Source organism: Moschus berezovskii, chromosome 7 (assembly GCF_049115385.1).
Source record: "Moschus berezovskii isolate FMDL1 chromosome 7, NW_MosBer_1.0, whole genome shotgun sequence".
Taxonomy (NCBI): Eukaryota; Metazoa; Chordata; class Mammalia; order Artiodactyla; family Moschidae; genus Moschus; species Moschus berezovskii.
The window spans coordinates 117691069-117707155 of record NC_142466.1 but is presented as its reverse complement, the minus strand read 5'-3'; the positions used below and the strand labels follow the sequence as shown (position 1 = coordinate 117707155).

Sequence of the window (16087 nt, the reverse complement as noted above, 5' to 3'; positions counted from 1 at the left end):
TTTAAGATATAAACGCCTCTTTTTTAATGCAAGTTTTTACCTCCAAGTTTTTAAACACTGAGGTTTAAAGCTACATAAGACAAAAATCCCTGGCCTCGAAATACTCAATTTTAGAAGAAAAAATAAGGCAAAATCCATTTTACTGTTGTGCTTAATAATTAAATAACATCATATGCTTCACTGCTGGCTCAGACAGTAAAAATCTGACCGGGGTTCGATCTCTGGGTTGGGAAGATCCCCTGGAGAAGGGATGGCAACCCACTCCAGTCTTCTTGCCTGAAGAATTCCATGGACAGAGGAGCCTGACAGGCTACAGTCTGTGGGGTGGCACAGAGTTGGACACCACTGAGAGACTCACGCATCGTCGATAACCCTATATCCCATTACCCACTGCGCGTTTTTAAATTAGTGTCTTAATACGCAAGCAGTAAAGTACAGAGTAAATATAAAATCCCATAAACTCTCAGTTAAGAGCAAAAGCAAGCTGAGAGGCCTAGAAAGATGATGATGACTCAGTGATGGGAAGAAGTCATCTTTGCCAGCTAGTACAGAAAAGCCCTGTGGAACCAAATGATGTTTAAGATTCTTCCACATCTATAATTCTAAACAAACAGATTAGAAGATAACACTCGGGGCTTAACTGTGGACTCAGTTACTTGCTTTAGTGGTGACGGTAAAGCTTTCCTCTTTGTCTTTGATTGAGAGGCTAGTAAAGGCACATTTTATTCATTTTTTCCTTATAAATTCTTCTCTGAAATAACTTGTTTATTTTCCCCCTTTAAAAAGTTGATAAACGGAATGGCTCAAGTCACATTTAACTCTGAAACAGCAGTTAAAGAATTGTCCTATGAAAGTCTAAAAGATTTAGACGACAAGTACCTCTATATTGGTGTGACAATCATAGAGTCTACAGGTAAGTTTGTTTTTCCCTCTTAAACTTTCTCTTGGCAAATATTTGTTGTTGTTTAGTTGCTAAGTTGTGTCCGACTCTTTTGCAACTCCATGAACTGTAGCCCACCAGGCTCCTCTGTCCATGGAATTTTCCAGGCAAGAATACTGGAGTGGGATGCCATTTCCTTCTCCAGGGGACCTTCCTGACCCAGGGATTGAACCAGCAGCTCCTGTGTCTCCTGCATCGGCAGGCAGATTCTTTACCACTGAGCCACCAGAGAAGATCCCCTGGAGGAAGGCATGTCAACCCACTCCAGTATTCTTGCCTGGAGAATCCCATGGAGAGAGAAGCCTGGCGGGCTACAGTCCGTGTGGTCACAAAGAGTTGGACATGACTGAAGCGACTTAGCATGCACCAGAGAAGGGACTTTCTCTTGGGAAATATTAGACAGCATATTAAAAGTATAAATAATTACTACAGTCTTTCACATTTTACTTCCTTTCACAGTTAAATTTTATTTTTACTTCATTAAAACTGGGATTGGAGTGTAGCCTTGTCACTCCCTCGTCACCGGGTCTCTACTGTCTCATTGGCAAGAAGGGATGACACCCACCCATTTAACAGTCCAAGTGGCTCACAGCCTGTCTGGCTTGAACACCTGGCACCTCAGTTTTCTCACCCAGGAGGAATCAAAATCAAAGAGATTATGTGTGTAAAGACATTTGGTGAAGTACCAAACAAACAAAAGTTACCCCTTCTATCACTGTTTTATCCACTTAGTTGTATGATGATGGAGTTGAACAAAGTACATCATAAAGCCCTTTTCTTCTGGAATAGTAATTCTCTCCCAAACTGGAGGCAATGTTTCCAGCATGGATCCGATAATAGTATATGCCGCTCAGTGTTATGGTGGGAATGAAAGAGTCAGTATACGCAGAGCACTAGGAACAGCACCTCCTCTCCTTCCCCCCTTTCCCCTGCCCTCCCCTCCCCTTCACCCCTTCCCTCCTAGCTCTCCTCCCCCTCCTCCCCCTCCATCTTCCCCCTTCTTCCTCTCCTCCTCACCACCTATTTTCTTTCCTTAGCATTCTTAATATCTTGTCTAGTACTCTTAATCCTCACTCCAATGGTTTTAATAGTTAATAATTATTGCTCCCAGTTGGATTACTTTGTCTTACTTCTGATATATCTTGAGTACTAATGGACCTTATATTTGCAGGTCTATATTGAACCCCCAATCAACCAGGAACAAATAATTTAAACACACTAAGTCCATTTTTTTCAATAAAATGACTGTTATACTAGAAGCTTCCTAAGTCTCCTTCTACGTCTTTACGTTCGGCCTTCTAGGGTAGCAGAATGAAGAACTGGGGTAATTACAGACTTATTGAGCACTTTGTAAACACCAGATGCTCAGAAGATGCAGGAGAATGATGATGACTTTAGACTCCCTGCCCTCTCTATATTTTTGACATTGTTTTAATGTTTCTTTCTTACTGTTATTTTTCTCTATTTAAAATAGAGCTTAATAAATATTAAGCAATATTTATTAGATATGCAAAGAGTGCTGCTAAATATGCAGGCTTACAAATGTTAATGATGCATAATTCCAGTACTCAAGTGGCTTACGAACACGCATCAGCTTTAAGACAAATAAAGAACTCTTTGACAAGAAGGAATTCCATGTGTGCTCTAAGCAAAGTGCTCAATGCTACTGACCTTCAGAAGAAGATGAGTTCCTAGATGACTGCTGAGCAACCAGCAAAGGTGTCCTGAAGATGACTGGTCTTGTCTTGAAAGACTAGTAGGGTTCTGAGGAAGGGATGACAGGCAGGGTGAAGTGGGGCCCTCTTCAGAGAGGGGACATACCAAGGGTGGCCTTTGAGCATTAGCAGGTTATTCTGCTGCCTGAAGCATAGTATATACATGTAGGGGTGCGTGTGTGCGTGCCAAGTCACTTCAGTCGTGTCCAGCACTTTGTGACCCCACGCACCAAAGCCCACCAGGCTCCTCTGTCCATGGGATTCTCAAGGCAAGAATACTGGAGTAGGTTGCCATGTCCTCCTCCAGGGGCTCTTCCTGACCCAGGGTTCAAAACCATGTCTCTTACATCTCCTGCATTTGCCGGTGGGTTCCTTACCAGGAGCGGTACCTGGGAAGCCCATATGTGGGAGTATCGGGGTATAATCCTGGAAAGAAGTTAGGGATGCTAGAGCTCTGTGTATTATTCTGGTAACTTATTATATGTAAGCTTTAGCTGAAGGCTAACACTATTGTCCACTCCAGTACTCTTGCCTGGAAAATCCTATGGACGGAGGAGCCTGGTAGGCTGCAGTACATAGGGTCGCGAAGAGTCGGACATGACTAAGTGACTTCACTTTCACTTTTCACCTTCATGCATTGGAGAAGGAAATGGCAACCCACTCCAGTGTTCTTGCCTGGAGAATCCCAGGGGCGGGGGAGCCTGGTGGGCTTCCATCTATGGGGTCACACAGAGTTGGACACGACTGAAGTGACTCAGCAGCAGCAACACTATTGTCTTGCCGGTAGACCCTCTGGGTTCTCTCTACCTCAAGTCTTTTTTTATGTTTTCTCCAATTCTCTCCGTATCCCTGCTCCCTAAAGATGACCTCCCTGTAAGACTTAGTCTCTGGCCGACCCTTTCGTCTCTCCTTAATGCCTTCTATGTATTTAAATGAAACTCAAGCAACTGGCGAAAAGTGGCGTCCCCTCCTCAAATTTCTCCTCGGTCCGATCCTATTGCTCTACTTCCACAAGGGCCATCTCTACACATAAGCCCCGAGCGTAAGGCTTCGGAAACTTCTGAGAAGGGTTTACACTCTTGTCTGCACTGCCCCTCTGAGCCAAGATCCGTGTCTACTTGCTGTTGGTAAAGGAGTGAGTACAGGAATGGAGTGAATGAGTGAGTGAGTGAATGAATGAATGAATGAGTGAGCGAGTGAATGAATGAGTGAATGAGTGAGTGAACGAATGAGTGAGCGAGTGAGTGAATGAGTGAGCGAGTGAGTGTCTCTGTGGAGACGCGCGGAGACAAGCGTAGCTCCCCACACAGACCAGCGCACTTCTAATAAGCTTCGTCGTTTCTTTAGGTGGATTTTCTGAAGAAGCAGAAATTCCCGGCATCAAATACGTCCTTTCTCCCTACACACTGAATTTGGTCGCTACTCCGCTCTTTGTGAAGCCTGGGATTCCATATTCCGTCAAGGTTAGGTTGGGGGTGGGGGCACTGCTGAACGTGCTTATCTTTCTCTAAACGTAAGGGCGGGGCGGTGACCAGCAGAGGAAGGATAAGGGAGAGGCAAAGCGCAGAGGGAACTCCGTTCCGTTCCGTTCAGTCGCTCAGTCCTGTCCGACTCTTTGCGACCCCGTGGACTGTAGCCTACCAGGCTTCTCCGTCCATGGGATTCTCCAGGCAAGAATACTGGAGTGGGTTACCATTTCCTTCTCCAGGGGATCTAACTCACTCTGCGTGAAACCTACCTCTCTGACGATGCAGTCTGCAGTGGAGATCGCTGGCCAGCTTCTCTCTTGGGAATAATATCAACCTCAGGACAATATCAGTATTTAGTAGGAGAGCCTGTGTTAGGCATTCCCTAAACGAGCCTTACATTAACGATATGTATTATAAATAAAACTCCATGTGTCTGTAGTCAAAACATACTAACTTTTAAAATCATTTGCAACACGTTCTTCAGGAGTCTTCAGACAGAGCTACTGTCCCTTGAGGCCAAGCCCTCTGTCTGTCCCTGTGCCCCCGGGTCTGGGGCTGCGTCCCCGCCTTCCGAGCGCGTCTCTCCGGCTCTTCTCTGGCCTTTCCACCTCGACACTTTCCGTCTGTCCCTGACTCTTTTTGCTCTGGTTTTTGTTCTTTTCCTCCTTTTCAATATTGTCTCTCCTTCCTCTTTTCCTTTTAAAATGCTGATAGTATGGAGCTAAAACATTTATCTGACTTTGTAATTATAGTTTATTGTATTTAGTATTCTATATCTGATTATATACTATATAAAACATACTCTATTATACATACTATGTTTTACCATATTTATAAAATGAAACTTTTTATTCCCTATCCTTTAGAAAGCTGTAGATCACTGGCTTTTAAGAGAAAAAGATTTACCAGACTCCAAGCAAACTTTGGACATGCTTATAACTTCTTAATACATATACAACACATTTAATAATATATAATGTGTTACTATATAATGCATATGATAATTTATAATTTAGTATAGAGTATATTAATATAATATATACAAAATATCATAAAATATGTCACTATATAGAATATATTTATTATTTTTAAATGTCTGTATATTATATATTTTATTTATCTTTATATAAAATATATTTTTAAACTATATATCTTTATATATTTCATATCACATATAAAAATAAATAATGTAAAATATACCTTTGTGGAAATTCTATATGAATTTAGCATATGCATGGCAATGAGAGGTAGAGTTTAAGGAGAAAAAAACGTGTTTATTGTTTCTCATGGGGCTTCTCTGGTAGTTCAGCTGGTAAAGAATATTCCTGTAATGCAGGAGACCCCGGTTTGATTCCTGGGTGGGGAAGATCCCCTGGAGAAGGGCATGCAGCCCACTCCAATATTCTAGCCTGGAGAAAGCCCATGGGCAGAGAGGCCTGGTGGGCTACAGTCCATGGGGTTGCTGAGGGACCAAACCCTATACTATTATTTCTCATATCTAAGAGATTAATTCTCAGAAGTAATTGCTTCATTTTCTTTTATCTAGTTCTCAACCAATTGAAGAAACACAGAAATTAATAACAGAAGACCTTATCTCATCTACTTGGCAGGCCTAATCCAATGTTTATATTAGGGAATCCATTCAAGAGTGATTTAACTAAATAAGATTAGACCCTTTTATGTATAAGATGAAAGCATGCTTCTCTTTACTGAATTGAATATGAACAATTTATACACTGGTGAGGAGAAAGGAAAGTTATTTCAGAACTGTTTTGCTTTAAAAGAAGTGATGAGCTGTGGAAATGAATTTGCACTGTTCTGGCAAACAGGTGCAAGTTAAGGATTCATCTGACCATCTGGTAGGAGGGATACCAGTGACCCTGAGTGCAAAAACGCTCAATGCGAACCAAGAGATATCTGACTTGGAGTCGAAGAAAAGTGTAACACGTGCCAGGGACGGAGTGGCTTCTTTTGTGGTGAATCTCCCATCTGAAGTGACGGTGCTGGAGTTCACTGTGAGCTGAATTCTCCTCTTAAATTTTCTAGGACAATGTGTACTTTTGACTGTGTGTTTTGGCCAATGTGCAGAAAAAAATGTGGCAGATTTTAGACATGAGTCCAGTGAACAGTTCCACAATTTTGCAACCAAAGGAAAAAAAAAAAAAGCACCAGAGGCAATCTTCAAATTAATTGAATGGTCCTTTAGGAAGATAAATGTATCAGTTTTTTATTTCGGGTGAATTATTTTCTCTTGCATTAGTAAGACTGTATTAAAATCTAGAAGCATGAAACAGGAATAGCAGTGAAAATTAGTGATAGAAAGTCTCTCTTTCCCACCTCACAACCTTTTGTCTCTCTTCAGGGCCACAAAGGGATCAAATGTGGAAGCCTCTCTTTTGTTTCTAGCTGTATGAATCACTCTACCTGAAAGTTCACTTAATAGTCTTCTCTCCCAGCAATTAATATTTAGGTTCCCAACTCCAGATAAAAAATAACTTAATAATGTGTGTCAATGATGTTGACCGCATGTCAGCTGCACAGATTCACTGTCATCTACTGAGCCCTTATGAAGTGCTAGACACCATACTAAGAGCTTTATGTAGAACACATTCAATACCCATTTAATCAGCTCTCTGAATCAGAGAATATTATCTTTGCCATTTTGCTGCTGAGGAAACATAGGCTTTTAACCTCTCTTTCGGTTAAGTAACTTACCCAGACTTAATAACTGATGGCACTTGAACACAAACCAATGTATATCTCACCCCAGATATTAACCCCTCTGCTGTCAAAGGCCGATGTCACTGCCATGGTCTCATTCCTGCTCCACTGTTTGTAAGCCCTTGTCTGTGCCACGACTTCATAGTGAAACTGGGCCAGAAAGTCTGTGTGATGTCCATTCACAACTCCTGTCCCCAGTCCTGGGGACCTCCCCACTGCTACCCCTGTAACCCATAAGAAAAGAATCCCAAGCTTACCATGACACTTCAAGAAGGATGCCAATGTTTGTTCCATGAGCATCATTCTGTTTTCGCGTCACCGGACTTTCCCACCATAACCCACAGTCCCATATTATCCCAGTTATTGTCCATAGCCTTTGTAAAGTTATTTGATGCCACAGCTGTACAAACGCATTGGAGGAGTGGATTTCTTTTTCTTTAGCAATTGGTGTTATGAAATTTAGAAATGTATAAAGCAAAGAAAGGAATTTAAAAGGTATGTTTCACAGAAAGCATACCTTGACATCACAGTCCACATATCTTTAACTTTTTTTTTCCTTTTCAGGTCAAGACCGATGATATAGATCTTCCTGAAGAAAATGAGGCCAGGAAAGATTACCGAGCAATAGCATATTCATCTCTCAGCCAAAGCTACCTTTATATTGACTGGAGAGAAAACCATAAACATTTGCTTGTGGGAGAACATCTGAATATTGTTGTTACACCCAGAAGTCCATATATTGACAAAATAACTCACTACAATTACTTGGTAAGTATAATAATGATAGATTTACCTGATTTTCCTTTGCTTGCAGAGAAGTGTTAGAATGATCCCTTACATATGTTCTTACAAAGCGCTTCCAAGAACATCACCTAATTGAATAATCCGTTTTTCAAAAGCCTTTGAGACAGGGCATGATTTTCATGACAGTTTCACAGAAGAGGAGACTGAGGGGCAAAGGACTGGAGACTCACCACCGCCACTCAGCTTGGGAGGGAAAGGCTGTGATTAGAACTGGCAGCCCCTGACTCTCCGTGTGACGTGCCTTTCTCTAGAGAGAGCACAATTCCTCCACAGAGAGAGCCTGATTAAATTCTCACATGACCTCTACTCTGCTTCATGGCCAACGATTACATACCTAGACCCATTTAAAATACGTGCATTTCATTGTAATATAGGAGGGACCCAAATCCTGCTCTTAAGGGTTGAGTCATTTCAAACCTGCTCCAGGAATATCCCTATTACATCACTTACATTAAACAGAGGTATCAGTCAAGGCTGTCAGTGAAAGCTAGGAAGGAATGTACAAAAAATGTTATAGGCTTCCTGACAATTATCAAAGAAATGGGATTAATTATTCTGATGTTCAGGCCAAACAAGTGATGATGACGTTCTTTCAACAGTTTTAAGGAAAAAATTTAAATGACATTTAGTTAATTCCTGAACTTCAGTCCCTTCATCTGCACAATGAAGATAGTATTCCCATCCTTCTGGTTATCGTGGAAACTAAAAGAGTTAATTGAACATGAAGTTCCTGGCACATAGTAGGCCCTTGCAATGTTAACTTTCTTTTTCTTTAACATAATTTCTACTCCCACTTCCAAGCTCTATCCTAAAGCAAAGGTTATGTTTTGTAATTACCATTTCTGCTGCTCTTTATTTTTAGATTTTATCCAAGGGCAAAATTGTTCACTTTGGCACAAGGGAAAAACTTTCAGATTCAGCTTATCAAAGTATAAACATTCCAGTGACACAGAACATGGTTCCTTCCGCTCGTCTCCTGGTCTATTACATCGTTACAGGAGAGCAGACTGCAGAGTTAGTGTCCGATTCAGTCTGGTTAAATATTGAGGAAAAGTGTGGCAACCAGCTTGAGGTAAGCCACAAATTATAAGTCCCAATCAGATTTTCTCCTGAATAAACGGGCTGTAAAGGCAGCTGTCTGTGAAGTTTTGTGTCATACAAATGATTATTTTCTTTTCCAAATGACCTTTAGGTTCATCTGTCTCCAAGTACAGATACATATTCCCCTGGCCAACGTGTATCTCTTAATCTGGAAACTGAGTTGGATTCCTGGGTGGCTTTAACAGCAGTGGACAGTGCTATATATGGAGTGCAAAGGACAGCCAAGAGACCCCTGGAAAGAGTTAAGTAGTGTGTGGCCTTCGTTACTGTGGGGCCTGAGGCAGTGCTTCACAGATGGGGCCATTGGGGTAAGTTGTGGGGGAAGAACTAAATGAAGACTGGACTTGCTTTTCTACTGAAACAATCTTCTCAGAACAGGGGCTCTTAGGAAGGTAAGCTCTTCTCACGTTAGTCTCTAAAGCCCAGCTCTATCCTTTTTCACTTTTCCAAGTACGGAGTTAAGCACTTTAAAAACATATGATCATGATAGCAGTGACATTCATGGGGCCAGTGTACCACTGATCAGTAGGGTTTGGAGATTTGGGAGCAGGGGGCTTTACAGTAGCAGCACTAGGGGAGAATAAATAGGCAACCTCTGGGGGATTTTGGCTTTTGTTTCCTTTTTTTTACTCATTAAAATCTGTGGCCCAGAAGAATCTGAAAATTATTCATTTACTCTGAAAGTGAAAGTGAAAATTGCTCAGTCCTGTCTGACTCTTTGCGACCCCATGGACTATACAGCCCATGGAATTCTCCAGGCCAGAACACTGGAGTGTGTGGCCTTTTCCTTCTCCAGGGGATCTTCCCAACCCAGGGATCGAACCAGGGTCTCTTGCATTGCAGGCGGACTCTTTTCCTCCAAGTTCCCATTTACCTTCCCTATGTGAAGTGAAAGTTATTCAGTCGTGTCCGACTCTTTGCCACCCCATGGACTATACAGTCCACAGAATTCTCTAGGCCAGAATACTGGAGTGGGTAGCCTTTCCCTTCTCCAGGGGATCTTCCCAACCCAGGGATTGAACCCAGGTCTCCCTCATTGCAGGCGGTTTCTTTACCAGCCGAGCCCTTACCTCCCCTATGCTCTGCTACTATTTTCTAGACTTGACTTTCTTTGAAGAAGGAAGAAAGAACTGAGAAACTATTAAGTTAAAAATATTCAGAAAGGAAAAACTATCTGGGGTCAAAATTAAAACTGGGAAAAGCCTTCCCCCAAACAAATTCTCATTCACTTAGAACCTAGAGCCCTCTTCCCCAAAATACAAGAGATGGTACTGTTTTTCTTTCAGTGATTTAAAAACTAGCTTATTAATTCACTTATTCATACATTCACCATTTATTCTTTTTTGGACATTATATTGATCACAGTATGCACTCTGTACAAACAGCATGGGTCGATTTCCAAGCATCATCTCATCAAAGCTTAAAACTTAGTTCTTGATTTCATTTTGAATAGGCATGTATTTTTAAAAGCAAAAGAACAAACTAAAGGAAGGAAGTTGGGAAATTTGGTCTTTGGCCATTTGATAAATCATAGGCCTGTGCATTTCACAGATTTGTTAGAATCATGTAACAATTTGTACCTTTAGTTTTTCAGAGGAATGATTTCCATATCTGATTAGGCTTACTATTTTGCCTTTTAGGAACTGTGCTAAGAATTTTTAAATTAACTAAGTACCTCTGAACAGGTATTTCAAACTTTAGAGAAGAGTGACCTGGGCTGTGGGGCAGGCGGTGGCCGAGACAATGCAGAGGTGTTCCTCCTAGCTGGACTCACTTTCCTCACCAACGCAAATGCAGATAACACCCAAGAAAACGGTAAAACACACCACTTTTTGTTTATTCTTCAAGCTGATCCCTGAAATTTACACGAACATCTTGCCTCCAGACTTCGTTGGTGTCCCTCTTCCAGAATAATTCACTACGCTGATCTGACGGTGACATGACTGGGTAACTCCTCTGTATAAACGGTTTCATTAGCCTTCAAGATAAAGTACAAATTCTTTTCTGTAATACTCCAGGCCCCCCGTGATCTTCTCCCCGGCTCTTTGCAGCTGTTTCTCATCCCACTCTACGTGACCTTATGTTTATGCCATAGAGAACCAAGTGTAGTTATGGGTGGCACTAGCCTATTTTACATCTTTGACTTTTCCTTATTAGGACTGCTTTCCCTTTTGTTAGCCTGCCGAAGCTAGTGGAAGAATCATCTCCTCTACATAACCTCTTCCTCATATAGAATTGTTCGTTTCCTCTCCTTTAATAGGGGGACTACTATAGGGACTAGATCTATTTATAAGTAATTTAATAGAAGTACACCGCTCAGTTCAGTTCAGTTCAGTCGCTCAGTAGTGTGACTCTTTGCGACCCCATGAACCACAGCACGCCAGGCCTCCCTGTCCGCCACCAACTCCACTATACAGCCTTAAACTTAGTGACGCATCTTATTTCAGTCACTGCACTGGGAACTCTTTAAGGGCAAGGACCACACCTTAATTGTTTTCTTTCTGTGGTTTTAAAGCTGTTCATAATTATACTTGATACTATTATTTATAATAATATAAGCACAGAAAATAATTAAAATAGCATACCTAACAAAAACGTGGCTCACTCCTACGGGCTCAGGTATTTCCCTGTAATCAGTGGATCAAAAAGGTTATAGGATCTAAAACCAAACTCAGATCAAACAAGTCAAACTGTGTAACGACAGACTGTGGGCCTCTCCAGAAACAAGTCACACTGAGGTGTGTAGTGTGCGGGGCTTGGTCAAAACCAGGTTCTCAGTATTTGTTGGATGAGTTATGTGAATGTTCTTAAAAAAATAATTTCATGGAATTTTGTGTTTTTTGAGATTTTATCTCCTTTCTCCCTCCTTTTTTTCTTTATCTTTTTAAAACAGATGAACCTTGTAAGGAAATTCTCAGGCCAAAGAGAATTCTGCAAAAGAAGATAGAGGAAGAAGGTATTATAAAACTTTCATGTGACTGTCAAAAGGTTATGATCATGTAATTCAAAAGCTGGAGAAAACTAAACATCATCTAATTTCTTTCGTTCAGATGAATGGGTGAAAAGGAAGCTATGTACAGACATCTAGATCATCTCTCTTGGAAAGATTCATCTAAAGAAATCCAATAGTTCATTTGCCCTAACCTTAATCTAAGGGAAATAAATCTTTGTTATTTCTATCTCTAAAATATAAAAGATTAACTTTTATTTGTTACAAATATTTCCTCTCTGCAAACTTCATCTAGTGACTAAAATTACATTCTTCCATTTTATTCTAACAAAATCCATGGTTTAATTAACTTTGAGATATACCTAGACGTCTAGCTCTTCTTGCATACATTTAATACTTAAGAATAAGTTGGATTATTGGGAGGAATAAGCCCAATAAAAATTATTTTTAAGTATTATTTAAACAGAGATATGATCATTGGCAATGACACAGTAGAAAGAACATCGAACCAGGAGTCAGTGACCTGAGCTCAACCAAAAAGGATGTTTATAGTGATACAATAATACTTTGCATTTATATATGAGTCATTTTAATTCTGGCTTTCATTCTGAGTTTTAGTGATATCAAAAGAGAGATATTGGTTAATCCAGGCATTTATGATGAAGGATGATGCCACTGGTGAAGGTGTACAAACTACAAGAAACATTTGAAAAAATAGGACATTTAGCTTGAAGAAGAACATACTTGTATAGTGATAACTATCTTCAAATATTTTGCAGACTTCTCTGATCAACTTACTTTATTCAAAAGGGTGCTGAATCCAAGGTGCTCATTTCAAAAGCCAGTACTTAGGTTAGTTGCAGGAAGCCCGTAAACATTTAGTGTGAATCAGATGGACAGTGGACTACTTTATGAGGCCACCGTCTCCCCATTCCTATGGTAGTTCCAAAAGGAGGCTGGACAGTCCACTAGCCGTGACTATTGTGGGGCAGGGGTCCTGTGGCAGCAGAAACTGGGTATCCCTCGAGAGCCCTTCTAAGTGTGAGATGTTTGACTCTATGCATAATCAAGGGCATCTGAATTATGATCATTTCAGCTGCTAAATACCAACACGCAATGGTGAAGAAATGTTGTTATGACGGAGCCCATCGGAACGATGATGAAAGCTGTGAGAAGCGAGCCGCTCGGATTAAGATAGGCCCCAGATGCGTCAAAGCTTTCAAGGACTGCTGTGCCATCGCAAGCCAGTTCCGGGCTGAAGAGTCTTACAAAAATATCCAACTAGGAAGGCTCCGTAAGTCTGACATTTTCTATGGGAAAATATGGAAAATTTGATGTAACTTTATGCTGCCAAAAAAGGCAGTTTTCATGTTCTATTTAAAATGGAAAGTAGAAAAGATAACTTGTAAATGCTCTTAAGATAAAAATGTGTCACTTTTGGGAATCAGAAGAGGTAAATATAGTACAGAGCAGAGTGCTGTAGCCCATAGTCAAGACCCAGGCAAGTCTGAGGCCGAGTCATTCTATAAACGTGAATGATTCCTCATCCTCTCTGAGTGTCACTCGCCTCGTGTTTAAAGCAAGAAACTTGGGCCAGATGATATCTAATATGCCTTTGGGTTCTACAGTTTCATGATTCTATGATACTACAACCATTAAAATCCTGTTTGTACCCATACTGACCAAATACAGCAAAAGATTTCAAAGTGTAGCATACAATTAAGTGTGCTTACGTAAAAGTTGAAATCTTATTTCAGTTGAAACCACCATATACGTCTTCAGAATTAACAGGTTTTCAGAACTTTTAGGACTTTCAGCTCATTCATATACAGTCAAAGCAAAAACAGAATGATAGATCCCGTTTGATTGTTTTGCTTAACAGTATGCCTTAAATGTTATCGTTCTGAGTGGATATATTTCTGCAGAAATAAATTCCTGTGGCCATTTGTTGAAGCCAAGTCATTAGATATATTTAGGTTGTTTTCAGATTTTTGCTTATTACATGCAGTATTTTTTATGAGCAATCTAGTACATATCCATTTCTCATGGTCCAGTTTTCCAGCTCTAACCATCTGGGTTGGCGTCAGTTGCCTGGAATTCAGCCTCTCCAGTTCCCTCCTCTGTTCCTTGTTCTAGACAGCGTAGCCTCCCAAAACTCATGCCTGGTTTTGCAACTCTGCCAGGGTCTGTGAGGGTTTCTCTCCCTGCTCTGAAGCCTGTAAACTGCCTCCAGACAGTAAACCTGGATAATTTTGGGGTTTACCTAATCTGCCTGCCTTCCCTCAGGGATCACTGATCTGGCTCACTTACGCTCTAATATCTGAAAGCAAGCTATTGGGTCTGGTTTTCTAGTTTTTTTAAGACAGAGAAGTAACTTTAGTCCCTATCAGAACATCTTGGACATAAGCAGACATTCTGCTCATTTTTATTAAAGGAAATATAAATAAATGTCTGCGGTAAGGCAAAGAATCACATAAACTTCCCTATTTTATAAAATAATAACAATTATTGTGATTTTTAAAATGTAGATAACTTTTAAAAATTTTACTTATTTATTTATTTACTTGGCTGCACTGGATCTTAGTTGTGGCATATGGGATCTAGTTCCCTGACCAGGGATCAAACCCAGGGATCAAACCCAGGTCCCCTGCACTGGAAGCTCAGAGTCATAGCCACTGGACCACCAGGAAAAGTCCTGCAATAGATACAGATAGACTTTATAGACTAATTAGTATTTTGTACAATTTTCAGAACATGAAACATTTAGCAATTTAGAAAAAAATTATATAAATAACTTTTATAAAAAAACTTATAAAAGTTATAAATAACTTTTTTAAAAAATATATATATAAATATATTTTTATGCTTTATTCATTTTGTCAGTGCTACTAGTGGAGAAATCCTGAGGCCTTTTTTGTTCTATTTTGAAATTGCTAAACAAAATGTTTCAATGACCTTTCAGAAAATACTTAAGCTATTGATTAATGTCTACATTTAAAAATTCAGCTAGAGGTAGAAGTTTTGCTGTTTTTCCATAATCATATATACTTTCCCCCCCACCAGATGTAAGGTCTCTTTTACCAGTAACCAAACCAGAAATAAGAAGCTATTTTCCAGAAAGCTGGCTATGGGAAGTTCATCATGTCCCCAAAAGGTATTATATTTCTTTGACATTCGTCTGAAAAATATGGGAAAATATAACCAAAAATCTGGAAGCTACCCATTTCCCAACAGTTTATTTAGGAATAAAGATCATACCACCACTGGGTCAAATTTTATTTTACTTTTTTTTTTTTAACATGTGTTTTGCTCTGAGAATTAGTTCCACGGCAAGATCAACTCTTGGGGAAGAAGGGTACTATTCCATTCAACTTCATTTCATTTCAGTTAGCCTTTGCCAAGCACAACTGTGTGCTTTATGCTATATTGGACCGCTGTTTTCATCCTACAAAGCAAACATTGATTAATAGGGAGAAAGGTTCTTTTCTTGTTAAAGTCCTTATTCAACACATGTCTATGGAATGCCTACCCTGTAGTTTGGCCACCTCATGCAAAGAGTTGACTCACTGGAAAAGACTCTGATGCTGGGAGGGATTGGGGGGCAGGAAGAGAAGGGGACGACAGAGGATGAGATGGCTGGATGGCATCACCGACTCGATGCACGTGAATTTTGATGCATCCGGGAGTTGGTGATGGACAGGGAGGCCTGGCGTGCTGCGATTCATGGGGTCCCAAGGACATGGCTGAGCGCCGGAACTGACTGACTGACTGACTCTGTACCAGGCACTGAAAACAGTGCTAGTCCCCTGCATGTCACCCTTCCTCAGGTTGGCCAAGATTGGGGATGGACGGGATCTCAAAGCTCAGACTTTCCAAGGAGCAGTCAGGGCAGTGGGTTCAGGGCCTGACATCCGACTTCTTCTGGGTCCCCTGGTCCCTACCCCTGTGCTGCCCGATTACTCCTCCACAGTGCTGTCTGCTCCATCTGACGTTGCCCCTTGGATTGCGTTTCCCTTCACAAGCCTTTCTACCACTGCTCCCCCACCTAGTGACTGGATGTATGACCCCTGCGGTGAACCCCGTTACACACGTCAGGCAGTACCATGAGGTCCTCCTTACCCAACTACCTGTCACACTGCAATGTAAATACTTCCAGAGTAAGGACTAAATTCAGACCAGTCTTATATCCAACACCTGGCATAGGGTCCAGCTTGCAGAGACACTAAAACAAATGTGTTGAATCAGTGCACACTGCCTCTGAACTGTTTTTGTTTAATTGGTACAATTTATTTACTGAACATAGACTGTGAACTAACTGCTGGAGAGCAGAACGGTATCAATGCGCGCTGCATACTCAGTATTTAGTGCTATGCTTGACACAAAGTTG

The 16087-nt window shown here is 40.8% G+C and overlaps 1 protein-coding gene across 1 annotated transcript in view; it reads left to right on the top strand.

The window, feature by feature from the left end:
- Nucleotides 1-16087, top strand: part of C5 (complement C5) — a 95130-nt gene that overhangs the window by 24919 nt on the left and 54124 nt on the right. The window contains exons 9-18 of the mRNA XM_055427781.2: nucleotides 787-913; nucleotides 4003-4118; nucleotides 5954-6139; nucleotides 7410-7613; nucleotides 8512-8721; nucleotides 8842-8991; nucleotides 10436-10565; nucleotides 11644-11706; nucleotides 12797-12994; nucleotides 14764-14854. Of these exons, the coding sequence (XP_055283756.2) occupies nucleotides 787-913; nucleotides 4003-4118; nucleotides 5954-6139; nucleotides 7410-7613; nucleotides 8512-8721; nucleotides 8842-8991; nucleotides 10436-10565; nucleotides 11644-11706; nucleotides 12797-12994; nucleotides 14764-14854 (1475 nt within the window). The remainder of the gene's footprint in view (nucleotides 1-786; nucleotides 914-4002; nucleotides 4119-5953; nucleotides 6140-7409; nucleotides 7614-8511; nucleotides 8722-8841; nucleotides 8992-10435; nucleotides 10566-11643; nucleotides 11707-12796; nucleotides 12995-14763; nucleotides 14855-16087) is intronic.